Here is a 12161-nt window from a genome sequence, read left to right on the forward strand (position 1 = left end):
AGAAGCTATAAGGGTATATGAGATATACTGTATGTATGTATTTTGTGCTTCAATTCTCTATTTTTTGTTGTGAGTGGTTCGAATATGATTATGATTGATGAGTCATGGCAATGTAATGCTATCTTGGATTTTGAATAGAAAATATCATTTTATTTTCCGTATTTACACGATACCACCTTCTGCACTTGTTCTAGCACTTGTGAATTGCGAATTTTTACCTTCTTCACCTTCTCTATGAGTTGATCTAGCATAAGCTTTTTCAGAAGCGATCTTTTGAGTAGTAGCTTGAGATGCTTTAAATGAACTTGATTTCCATGCTGGACAATGAGAAAGGTATAAAGCATCGACTCTGTAACGAGACAGAAAGGTCAGAATATGGTAAATATCCCCTGATGAATTGACTTACTCCTCGATTGACATTCCTTTGGTTTCTGGGATACAGAAGTATGCGAAGGTGGTTCTGTATAGATAAGATATCAGTCACTGACTTGTAGGATGGACCAACCAAGGAACTCGAACTTACGATAAAGCGAGACATCCTGCCCAGACGAAAGTGATACCAGTACCAATGATAGATTGAATTTGAGGAGCAGCGAAAGCAATGATCAAGTTGAACAACCAATTTGCACCGGTACCCTGTCACATCGTGTCGATATCAGCCATGATCATCTCTGATGGACTGGGCAAAGGATGATCGACTTACAAGAGTAACACACAAACTACTTAATCTGATCGGGAAAGTCTCACCACAGACGACCCAAGCTACAGGACCCCAACTTGAAGCGAAAGAAGCGACGAAAAGACAGGTGAAAGCGATCAAAACGTCACCAGCGATTTTATCATCTGGGTAAGCTTTTGATACTGATCCGACAACAATTTGACCGGTGAACATCAATAAACCACCAATTAATAACACAGGTCTTCTACCTGCTCGATCAACTGCTACAATACCAGGGAAAGAGAATAACACGTTGACTGAAGCGAGAATAATTTGGAAGATGTCTGTAACGAATGATACAATTTAGTGATTCTTTTCTCATCGGCGATCTGGAGGTATATACTCACAACTGTTGTCGATACCGGCAGTTTGAGCGAATTGGACACCGTATCTAATATTATAATACCGTTAGAATGTTTCTTATGTTTACGAAGGATATAAACCCGACTTACGAGAAGAAGAAATTGATACCAGTGATTTGTTGACCGATTTGAACGAAAACACCAATCATAGTTCTCCATAAAATTCGATCTTTTGTAGAGAAACATTCCAAATAACTTGCTTCACCTTGTTCTTGATCCTTCAAATTGGCTTCTCTGACTTCTACCATTTCGGCCTGAATAGGGGGGGAAAAGGCAAAATAGCAATGTTGTGAGTACTTATTCTGGTTATAGTAATTATGAATTTATCACGTCGCTAACTTACCTCGATATCAGGATGATCCATTGGTAAGCCCCGTAAATTGGCTAAATTCTTTCTACAGTGATCCCATTTTCCTTTTTTAGCTAAGAATCTAGGTGATTCAGGTGATAATACGAATCCGACAAGTAATAAAACTGCCCAAGCCATTTGTAATCCGACAGGAACTCTCCAACTGTATGTCGCGAAAAGGGTATCGTAAGTACAGCTCATTTCACAAAGGTTAGGCGGTGAAACTTACGAGACATCGCCTGCATATGAACTCATACCCCAGTTGGTCATAGCTACACCCCAAATACCTAAAGTAACACAAAGTTGGAAAGAACCAGTGACTAAACCTCTGAATCTTGGTGGAGCAGCTTCAGCTTGGAAAACAGGTACTAAACCTGATGTAGCACCAACACCTAAACCAGTTAAAAGTCTAGCAACGCAAATTTGTCCGTATGTGTTCATGGCTGACGTCTGGGAAAAAACCAAGTTCAACGTCAGAATGGTTATGCACTGTGGATATGTCATGACACGATAACTTACCTCGATAGCAGCACCGATCAAGTAGATGAAAATGAAAATCAAACAAGTAAGTCGTAAACCGAACTGATGTATCGTTCAACCACTTGGTAAGCGACCTCATATCGACAAAGTTGCCTAAATTCAACTCACCTTATCTGCTATAGTACCAGAACCAACGGCACCGATAGTTGCACCAACACTCAATAAACCAGTAATAGCACTTTGTCTTGTTGTGCTCAAATGACATACACCCATAGCATCACATTCACCAAATCGTCTTTGGTAAGAATCCATATTGAACTAGAAAAATGCCTGTCAGCTTGATGGTTTTCGCACTATACTGCTATTCAGCTGGAAAAGTAGAACAAAAGACTTGAGACTCACTAAACCAGATCCTTCAGAATTACTCCACCCAAATAAAACACCAGCTAAACTCTGGAAGAGACATAATGTCAAAGCTTTTTTACTACTTCTAGGAGCCATCTTGATTGTGTTTTCCTCAAGTAAATGTCAGATACTAATATATTAAATCGATGATAAAGTATACAAAGAAACAATCGTTGTTATCAATAGTTGAGTGGTAAATTTCACTACGCTTGAACGTAGATTTGATGTTTGTCTAATATGATAAAGTTTGTTAGTAGTTCCCAATGATCAAAGAAGAAGAAAAGATCAAACACTGAAAGATAAAAATCATTTCATCTTATGTCGCCCACTCGTATACCAGAATGCAAAGCCCCGTTGTCCCTCCCCAAACTGGTGAGAGGGGATGTATAGTATATGCAATCACACTGTAAAGGGTTCTGATCGTTTACTGAAGCTAGCATGAACTGTAGTAGTAGTGGGATGTGAAAAATTTCGGTTTCTCATTGCGGATCGGGTAAACTGTAGATTGGATTTCTGATAAATCATATGATGAGTTTTGATCAAGCGAAGCCATACTAACACTACTGAAAAGGGTAACCATATATCTGTTAAAATCAAAACAAACAGTACAACCAGAAAACTTTTTCTCATATTAACATTGAAAGACGCATCCCTACATCATTTCCATGTGTTAAGGGTTATTATATTGTTATCCAAAGTCAACTGCCGCCGGTTCACCCTTAATCCTTTCGTGTTTTTCTATTCCCGCCGGTATTTTTTCCGACCAGTTCCTTCTTTCCTTTTTCTCTCATCCTGAATACACGAGCTCGGCCGAGGGTGTGTTCCCTAAGCCTGACTGATGCACGGCCGGTGTCAGCTCACTGTTAGTATGAGCTATAAAAGCGAAACCATTCCTTCTGTAAGGACACAATTTAGAGCACAACGTGATTCGGGTTTTGGTTTCGAAGATCTGTATTTGGTATGTCTCATTGCGGAGACACAAGTATTGCTGCTTAGCTCCTTGGCTCAGGTCTATTGGATAGTCCCGGGTTGCAAGGGGTTGGTCATGTCATATTATTTGGCCCAAGCTTGTTCATCTGGGGTTGCAAATTTCATTTCCTACGCATGCTCATCATCCAATTCGCTTAACAGGTCTTGTTGATGGATGGAACTGGAAAAATCGTCCGAGGGGGAATAGGGGTAACCTGTCACTTAGGGGATAACATTTTTAACAAGAGGTGGAGGGCAATACGAACCTGTTTGAGGGCAAAGAGGGTCTTATATAAAGTCAGGCGCGAAGGAGAAATGGCTAAAATTCTATGAAGTCTTTTAATCTCCCTTCAACAGTTGGTAGGGAATAGGTATAGCTAGCTCATTGAGCCAAACTCTTCACAAGGACATTAATGGATATGATATACAGTAAATTTCTGGTCATCACAACAAGATAATCAATGTATTTATATATTCATTTTATCTTATTGTCACATCAATATCGAACTTGCGTCAAGCAGATTTAGATTTGTCATTTCCTTCGACGCCCTCCAACCAGAAAGTTTATCAAGCAATATTGTTCATCTCATTCCTACCCAATTTCTTCCAACCAGGATTTCCACTGCTCTGCGTTTGTAATTCCAGTTGAATCTCTTTCAATTCCTTATTCAAGAGATCAGCCAAAGATTCACTCAATTTCTCTTCTTTTCTAGATCCCCATTGTTTGACGGTGATATCTAATTCACATATCTGACTTGTACTAACTAAACCGAATTGAAAGTGAAGTGCTTTTGCGAAGAAAGAGATCGAAGGTAAATAATTTGTAAATGTCCAATTTGGTGGTGTTTCTGATGCTATAGGTGGGTATAAGATTAATTCTAAATATTCAAGATTACATCTAGAATCGTTAAAGTTATTATTTTTATTTGAAATAGAACTTGATATGTTGGGTAAACGATACGGTGCATAATCCTCTGTAACAGCTAAAGTTAAAGATAAATCTTTCAGTTTGTTCTCAATTGACCATTTGATAGGAGTTGAACCGCAAAGTAAATCATGCAAAGTGTAATCTGGATATAACGTCGAATCGTTGTGTAAATGTAATTCCAGTTCTTCGCATAGGGGTGACAGTATCTCTACCACCCTTTTGTCATCTAAAACCTCTATTACGTTTTCTTCTTCTTCTTCATCTGCTCCTTCTTCTACCTTCACCTCTTCTATGCTTCCAATTTCTCTTTCCTGGTGTGATGTCGGTAATGCTTCCAAATCATCTTCAGCTAGGGTAATTTATAGATGTTCAGGTAACGATCGACCCTCCTGATGTAGTCTTTTAACAGTATCTATTACTTCTCTCCTAGTGATTTGAGCTTCAATTACTAGCTTTTCAATAAATTGGGTGAATATGCCTTTCCCATCCATCCAAGCTTCTATCAATAATGTAACTATTTGACGCGGTGTCAGATCAGTCTCGTGTTGAGGTGTGTGTTCATCACGAACTTTGACACAAGTTGACCTAACTTGAAATTCCCAACCGAAAGGGAATGTTTCTCTTTCACCATATTCAAAGTCGACTGCTTTTAAAGGTGATAACTCATAGTCCCGCCAATAGATAAAAGATGAAATACCACTGTTTGAGTCTTCAGGTTCATTGTTCAATTCCAATGAATCCTCGTCATAGGAATCACCTGTATATTTAGCAAGTTTCAGGTTAGGAAATTCACTAAACAAATCAGGCCCTCCTCCCATACTGATAAGAGGTATGAGCGTTTCTAGGTATTGTACTGCAGATGTGTATCGTCTCAATCTCTCCTATGAATGATCATCAACCGCATTAGCTCCAGCATGAGATCTTATTTCTGATATTCACAGGAACCCGTGATTAGAGGATTTCTCGGGAATGGAGCACGCTTATACCATCAAAGGTAGCGAATGATGAAGTACGGCAATGAGCAGACTTACTATTGATCGACATCCCTTCTTTAATCGCATATGATCACGTAATACAATTGAGCAGAACATTACACTAACCACTTCACTAAAATATCCCTTAGATAGTACGAGCATGCTCCATAGATCGTGAGTTTCGAGTTCGTTGAGAACCTTGGAACGAATATGAGGTAAAGACCATACTCGAGAAGCGAGACTGGGTGATTGGGAAGCCATTTTTGCAGTTTGCTTAATTTGAGCAAGTCGAAGATGAAGGATAGGGCCAATGATTGATATGCACAGAATAAACGTATGCAGTCTTAAAAGATGTATGTGAATGACTCTTATCAACAGTGCATAATTCTATCCCTTTCGGAATCGTCATGTTATGTATGTTTCCCTTCATTTACTACCGTGCGTTGTACTAAAAAGCAGATATTACGATATTACCGGTGGATATTCTTTAATATCAATTTGCAAGTAACTTTGTAATGGATATGATGCAAACAAAGACACAATCACTCTCGTTGTAAGCCAACAATAGTATGCGTGATGTATATGTAATGCATAGTATGATGTATAATAGCAAGTGTCAATCATGTTCGTCTACCGACATCAACACCATATCTTCCTCTTTCCCTTTCAATTTCTTCTTTACTTCTCATACCTTGACCTTTATTTTCTCTTGGTCCCTTTTTACCGAATAGACCAGTACCGAAACCTGAAGGATTACCCTAAAGACGATATGAGATTTATTAGTATAACAATTGTAGCATTGAGAGTACAAAGTCAACTTACACCGCCATGTAAAATTTGAATAGTAGCTTTCAATACATCTGGTCTATTCCTTGAACCTGTAATCATAGCACTAGCATCTTTGATACCACATGCAGTGAATAATCTATGAATCATAGGAGGAACCATCAGACCAAAACCTGAATTAACGAGAAGCAGTTCAGCTCAGGATTATACACGAAGTCTATGTATTTTTGTATATTGAGTTTTTGTAAGAAATGGGAACTTACCTGGTGGTCTAGCTCGGAGATGTACTTTAGCAGCACCCCATTTACCTTGAAGATCTTTACCTTCACCCCAAAGCGTACGTTGTTCGTATCGATTTACGTAGTCCATGCTCAGTACAGCTAAGTACATTATGAACTATAAGTCAGCAAAATCCTTGTATCTGGATTTTGGTTATTGTCATAGAATTATATAAAGAGGTTGTATATTACGACAATCTCTTGTATGATCTGGTAATCTGTGCGACAACTCACCTTTGTGGAAGGCCGCATCAGCTGCAGCAGCACCATTATGACCTCTACCTCTGCCTAAACCGACTAAACCTCTTTCTGGTGATCCAACTACTACATAAGCTTGATTGACACCCCTATAAAGTGAAGACGAGTTGGTTGTCAGCAACCGATTTCTATAATCTGCTTTCTTTCCGTGTTGCGGACATGGCGTATGTTTCTCCTAAAATCCGTCTAAATATGCTATTTCTAACTAACATGATTTCTATGTCCTCATTACTTGATAGCTCAAAGTCCCATTCCTGACTATCTTTGCTTTAATTACATGTATATCTACGATCTCTTCTATAGTGCCCTGAGCAGCCTGAGCAGCCTGCTGACATTGAAATTGCGAGACGTAAACTTAAACTTGAGACTCACATTTTACCTTTTTTAGTCATATGTTGAACTTTTCTACTTCTTACTACAAATCTATTCAAATTTCTTAATTCATCTCTCGATAAACCTGAAATAGCAGATAATTTTTGTTCTTTTCTAGCTGCATTTTGATCTTCTAAAGTAGTTGGATAACTTGATGCTGATGGTGGATTAAATAATGGTGAAGGATGATTATAATGTTTATGTAAAGGTGAATTGAAATTATTTGGGAAAGTAGGTAATCTAGGTATAGGATTATATGGTATACTAAATGCTGATCTAGGTAAACCGTTTCCACTACCGCTGGGTCCTGAAGATGAAGATGATGATTCTGTTGGTATTTGTTCTGAAGTGGATGATGATGAAGAAGAAGAAGAAGAAGAAGAAGAAGAAGAAGCTATTGCAGAAGGTGGAATATCTGATGAGGATGAACCAGATGAAGAAGACGAAGATTCAGCCACTGTCGATGCTGCGCGAGTAGCTATTTTTGATTTTGATGAAGAGCCAAGAGCTCTGAATTGTCGTGTAAGGTGTCTTGACATGATGTATAAGTTTATAAGGGCGATATCTAGTCAAAGTATCACTTAATTTTGATGTTATAAAAGCATGAAATTAAATAACGATTGACGTGAATTATCGATAAGAGTCAAAAAGTCGAAGACATGTAAGATCCCCTTCCACCGTACGGGTTTTCCCGAAAACGCCGTTGTTCACCATACAGCGATTTGATTCAAGTGGCACACCTGCATCGTCTATCTTCTTCATTGAAGCGCTTATTAAGACCATATTTATGCATTTTACAGCTTTATCATGACTGGGACAAGAGGATTCTTCAGAGCAGAGGTTACTGTTCTCGGGATAACAAGTGACATGTTAAATGTCCAAATAACTAAAGAAGAAAGGAATCTAAACGCAAGAGTAAATCGAGTATCAACCATTGTCCCAACGACCCCATTCATCCCTCAGAAACCATAACCTCCTCAGTCCCTCGTTTTCTTCCTCTTTCCAATCTTGAAAGTCAGTCTGGAAGCCTAATTCAACTGCTAATTCCTCGAGTGACGATAAACCTTCACCCTTGTCGAGATTTTCCTGTTGATTATGCGGTGACAACTTTATAAGCCGTTGAGTTTTTAAGCTTTCTTTACTATGATGTGATGTATCTTTACATATCGTATCTACTTTCATCTCAGATTTTGAGCGAGAATAGATTACTTTAACTCGAGAATAGCCTTGTCTCCTCATAGTCATTTTGTGACCATTCTGTTGATTATATTTAAGATTCCTGGGTGAGGATCGTGGAGTTTCGAAACCCAATCGGAAACTTATTATAATATCAGGTGGTGAGGAACAAGTCATAATGAGGTGACCTAAAGGATGATACAGCTTGACCTAAAGGGGCGACATTGATTTCAGTATTCAACCCGGCACTCCTGAAAGTTTAAAATCAACTCACTCTTGGTGTGATCCTCTTAAACCCCTCTACTACACCACTCACATTCTCCCAGTCCCTTTTCTCGTATTTACTCCAATTTTCGAAATCTCGTAGTCTTAATATCCTTGCTTTTTCTCTACCTGTACCTGAGGTTAACTCAATCACCATTCCTCCTTTTCTTACTCTGATCACTTGACCTACAGCCAGATTCAACGTCAACTCGTATGAGGATGCAGGAGAATGAACGTATATCGTGTCTTCCTTAGCTTTTAATATTGGTACGGGTTTGACAGTAGGAGGTAATGGAGATGAGGTGATTGGATGAAAGGCTTGTGGTGATACAGATTGAAGATCAGGTGGTATTGCTGGGTAGGCAGGAGCGGTGTTTCCCTTCTTTCCCCTGTTTGGTTTTGCGGAATGAAGCACAGCTTGTTCATACTGAGTTTCCTTGGCAGATAGTTGTGGAGATCTGGGTGGTGTACTAGGTGGTGTCAATAGAGCGGAAGAGGATGAAGCGAAGCGAACATTGTTTCTTCTGGTTGGTTCATCGATTTCATGTACATTGTGCTTAATAAACCTGTTTTTCACATTGTTATCTGATTCTCCATTACCCATTCTTCTCCTTCTAGTTTCCTTCCATCGCTTTTCTAGTTCCTTTAGGGGGGAAGGGGTGTATTCGTCTTGGTGATGACCTAGTCCTAATCCTCGTGATAAATTCGATCGGTAAGATGTGACTAGCGGAGTTATGGGACATGGAATAGGCTCGGGTAAAGCGGGTTCTAAGTGTGCTTCATGAATTACTGAAACTGAAAGGGGTCGTCGACGTGTGCATGTGGGAACGGAAGTCATTTGATGTATTTCATACTACTTAAGCTAGATGTAAGCATTATTAGTCGTTACATTGCTACGAGACGAGTGAATGATCTGATAAAACGATTAATCGATAAGATTCATTGTTGAGTACTTTCGAAATAGGGTGAAACATCAGTTGTGTGTGAGTCGTTTAATGAAAGACATGTTGAAAGATGAACAGCATAGTAATAGCAAAGTATCCATCAGTAGTTGTGAACTATGCTGTTCTTCATATACTACGTTGAGTGATGATGTAAGTTTGAAGAACAGGATAGATTTCGAGATGCTTGCTCTCCTAGTGAAATCTATGCTGTTGGTATTCTCGTTTAGCATATAACCGGTAAATTGTTATGCCATAAGCGGTTCCTGAAATCATCATGTCAAAAGCTAAAGGGGTGAAGAGTCGGATATCACCGCTAAGTGCTAACCCTTAACACCGACATCGGGGTTAAGCTGTCCAGCAAAAGGGTGCCACATTGATTATTTCCGCTTTTCATATTAACGCTGTTTTCGGTTTAATGGTAAAATGCAGCTTTTTGGTTTCTCTTCCACCACCGACATTCTCGTGGTCAGTATCACCAAAATCATTTTCGACATCATTCAGCTATTATCAGTGTTTCTTGTTTCTTCAAACTAACTAATAAAGGCTCAAACGTTCTCCTGCTTGATAGCTTAAATTTGGTTGACGTGCCACTAAATAAAAAAACAAAGTGAGTATCATTATCCATCAATCCAGAAATAGCGTTGTATTCATTGCAGAAGACTGGATTAGGACAATTGAAGAACAATCGCTGATATTCTGCTTCTTCAACTTTATCAAATTTCAATTTTACCTTTACCTGATATCCTCTCACTAAATCAACTAAATCAATCATTCAATCAATCAGATGAAATACCTCGCTTCATACCTCCTCCTCCAACTCGGTGGTAACGCCTCACCATCAGCTGCTGATGTCAAAGCTCACCTCGAAACCGTCGGTATCGAAGCTGAACAAGAAAGACTCGACAAATTGATCTCTGAACTTGAAGGTAAAGACATCAACGAGGTGAGTTCGGGTTTTCAGTTTACTTCTATTGTTAGATTAATAAGGATATAAGGATTGTCGATGACTTTGCACATCAATGGCTGTTTTCGCATGGTTCAATTCATTCAAGGATTTGGGGCATATCTTCGGAATCTGAAAATTTACTAAAATAGAATATTATACTGACTCGTCTTTCTTTTCCTTTACTAGCTCATCGCTGAAGGTTCATCCAAACTCGCTTCAGTCCCATCAGGTGGTGCCGCTCCTTCTGCCTCAGCTGGTGGTGCTTCAGCCGCCGCTGCCGGTGGTGATGCCCCAGCTGCTGAAGAGAAGAAAGAAGAAGCTAAAGAAGAATCCGATGATGACATGGTGAGTTATTATCTAAACTCTTCTTCTTGTGTCGTACACTTCACGTTCTTAATGGAATGTATACTGATAATAATTGTTGTATGTGTAGGGTTTCGGTCTTTTCGACTAAACACGTCGTTTCGATTTTTTCACAAATTTCGCATCGACCACTTCTTCCTTATCATGTAGAACATTATTACCCTTTTGGAAAACAAAATTATACTTTTGGTCATAGATTGGTATTATGGGATGCATGATATGTCCACCTTCACTACGTTGATATGTGAATATCTCCTGAATCTTAGCATCTTCTTTGTGGCGTACACGCTACTTCTGGTCCAGATCTAGGATTGGAAATTCGAGTGACCTATTTATCAATAACACTGACACAATTTGATTAGAAAACATTATGCGTTGTATGCCACAGGAGGACTGGTAAAAGCAAGAAATTGTTCTCATAGGTGTTGGTTATTCACCACACAATAATTCAATACATTGATATACTGATGGGTCACACTAATTGTAGATATATATCGATCATATTTATAAAATTCGTGAGTGAAGAAAATTTGGACCTTCCACTTATCAGTTCTGGACATGTGTCCAGCCCTTAGCCTCTTTAGACGAGTTGATGATCTCCACCATTTCTTTGTCAAACATCTTAGACACCATATATAACATCACGCTATATCCGTGACGTTCTGTTTCACTTGAATGGTCGTCTTGAAATCCAAGGCTATACCTGCAATTAGGTCCACCCATAGAGTACATGGCTTTTGCGATTGACGAGATGGCGGGAAGATTATTGATGGATCGCTCGACTTCAGAGCGTCTTCCGTTTGTTCCATATAGATAATTCTCTTGAGGTGGAGGTAAAAGCAATAGTATTGAAAAGTGTTCTAGTGAGAGTTGTGGACCGTTGTATGTCATGTTGAGTGGATCGGTATCGTTTATCTGATTATATGTCATTGTCAAAGTTATCTGTAAGCGTTTCAATTTGGTTTCTCTTGGCCACTTGAAATCGTAAGCGAAAAAATCCTGAATTGTAGAATGTAACTTGACTAAGCCTCCTCCGTTTATCGAGAAATCCAACGTTGTAGGAGCCAACTCTTTAATAATATCCATGATTGTTGTGCTACCAATTTCTTCTTCGTCGCAGTATCTGAGGTAGATGTGAGAATACATTGATAGACCGCAATTTTTCTGTTTTTTTATGTGATACCAAAGGAAAAAAGGACAGGTCATGATATCTTCGATTATGAATGCATTCACAGGCCATTTGAAAATGCCTTGACACTTTGTCCAATTATTGAAGAAGGTAATCAATTCGTCTCCATTGACTACTTCCAACTTATCTGGGACATCATAATCTTCGCTGCACTGGTGTATCAAGTCATCAATCTGCAATTCTACCTTGCAGCCACCTAGACTTAGTGTTACTGATGAAATCAACTGTTCTAAGTCCAAAGGCTTGGTTGAATTGTTGATGTGTATGTGCGCAATCGCCTTACTGGTTCTGCCCGTACCAAAGTGAAAAAGGTGAAAAAAGCGAAGGTCGATTTTTGAGACCGAGACATTGGGAAACCTGCAGCTCTGACGGTTGAAAATCCATATCAAGTTCGGGTAAC

At 39.1% G+C, this 12161-nt stretch overlaps 5 protein-coding genes across 5 annotated transcripts; 1 reads left to right on the forward strand and 4 right to left on the reverse strand.

The window, feature by feature from the left end:
* Window positions 1-162: 162 nt before the first annotated feature.
* On the reverse strand, window positions 163-2410 carry L201_005886 (uncharacterized protein; the record flags this gene model as incomplete). The annotated part of the gene is made up of 11 exons (XM_066221614.1): window positions 163-349; window positions 407-460; window positions 524-636; window positions 704-1002; window positions 1066-1109; window positions 1171-1334; window positions 1424-1592; window positions 1659-1879; window positions 1949-2011; window positions 2078-2227; window positions 2312-2410. 11 exons carry the CDS (start codon window positions 2408-2410, stop codon window positions 163-165), a joined length of 1563 nt encoding a protein of 520 aa, XP_066077711.1.
* Window positions 2411-3850: 1440 nt separating this feature from the next.
* L201_005887 (uncharacterized protein) lies at window positions 3851-5446 on the reverse strand (the record flags this gene model as incomplete). The annotated part of the gene is made up of 3 exons (XM_066221615.1): window positions 3851-4522; window positions 4631-5092; window positions 5243-5446. 3 exons carry the CDS (start codon window positions 5444-5446, stop codon window positions 3851-3853), a joined length of 1338 nt encoding a protein of 445 aa, XP_066077712.1.
* Window positions 5447-5805: 359 nt separating this feature from the next.
* L201_005888 (uncharacterized protein) lies at window positions 5806-7418 on the reverse strand (the record flags this gene model as incomplete). The annotated part of the gene is made up of 5 exons (XM_066221616.1): window positions 5806-5943; window positions 6008-6144; window positions 6235-6351; window positions 6484-6596; window positions 6880-7418. The coding sequence occupies 5 exons, from the start codon at window positions 7416-7418 to the stop codon at window positions 5806-5808; spliced, it is 1044 nt and encodes a 347-aa protein (XP_066077713.1).
* Window positions 7419-7806: 388 nt separating this feature from the next.
* L201_005889 (uncharacterized protein) lies at window positions 7807-9157 on the reverse strand (the record flags this gene model as incomplete). The annotated part of the gene is made up of 2 exons (XM_066221617.1): window positions 7807-8265; window positions 8330-9157. The coding sequence occupies 2 exons, from the start codon at window positions 9155-9157 to the stop codon at window positions 7807-7809; spliced, it is 1287 nt and encodes a 428-aa protein (XP_066077714.1).
* Window positions 9158-10047: 890 nt separating this feature from the next.
* L201_005890 (60S acidic ribosomal protein P2) lies at window positions 10048-10663 on the forward strand (the record flags this gene model as incomplete). The annotated part of the gene is made up of 3 exons (XM_066221618.1): window positions 10048-10206; window positions 10396-10554; window positions 10643-10663. 3 exons carry the CDS (start codon window positions 10048-10050, stop codon window positions 10661-10663), a joined length of 339 nt encoding a protein of 112 aa, XP_066077715.1.
* Between the last annotated feature and the right edge of the window lie 1498 nt (window positions 10664-12161).

This window comes from Kwoniella dendrophila, chromosome 8 (assembly GCF_036810415.1).
Source record: "Kwoniella dendrophila CBS 6074 chromosome 8, complete sequence".
Lineage (NCBI taxonomy): Eukaryota > Fungi > Basidiomycota > Tremellomycetes > Tremellales > Cryptococcaceae > Kwoniella > Kwoniella dendrophila.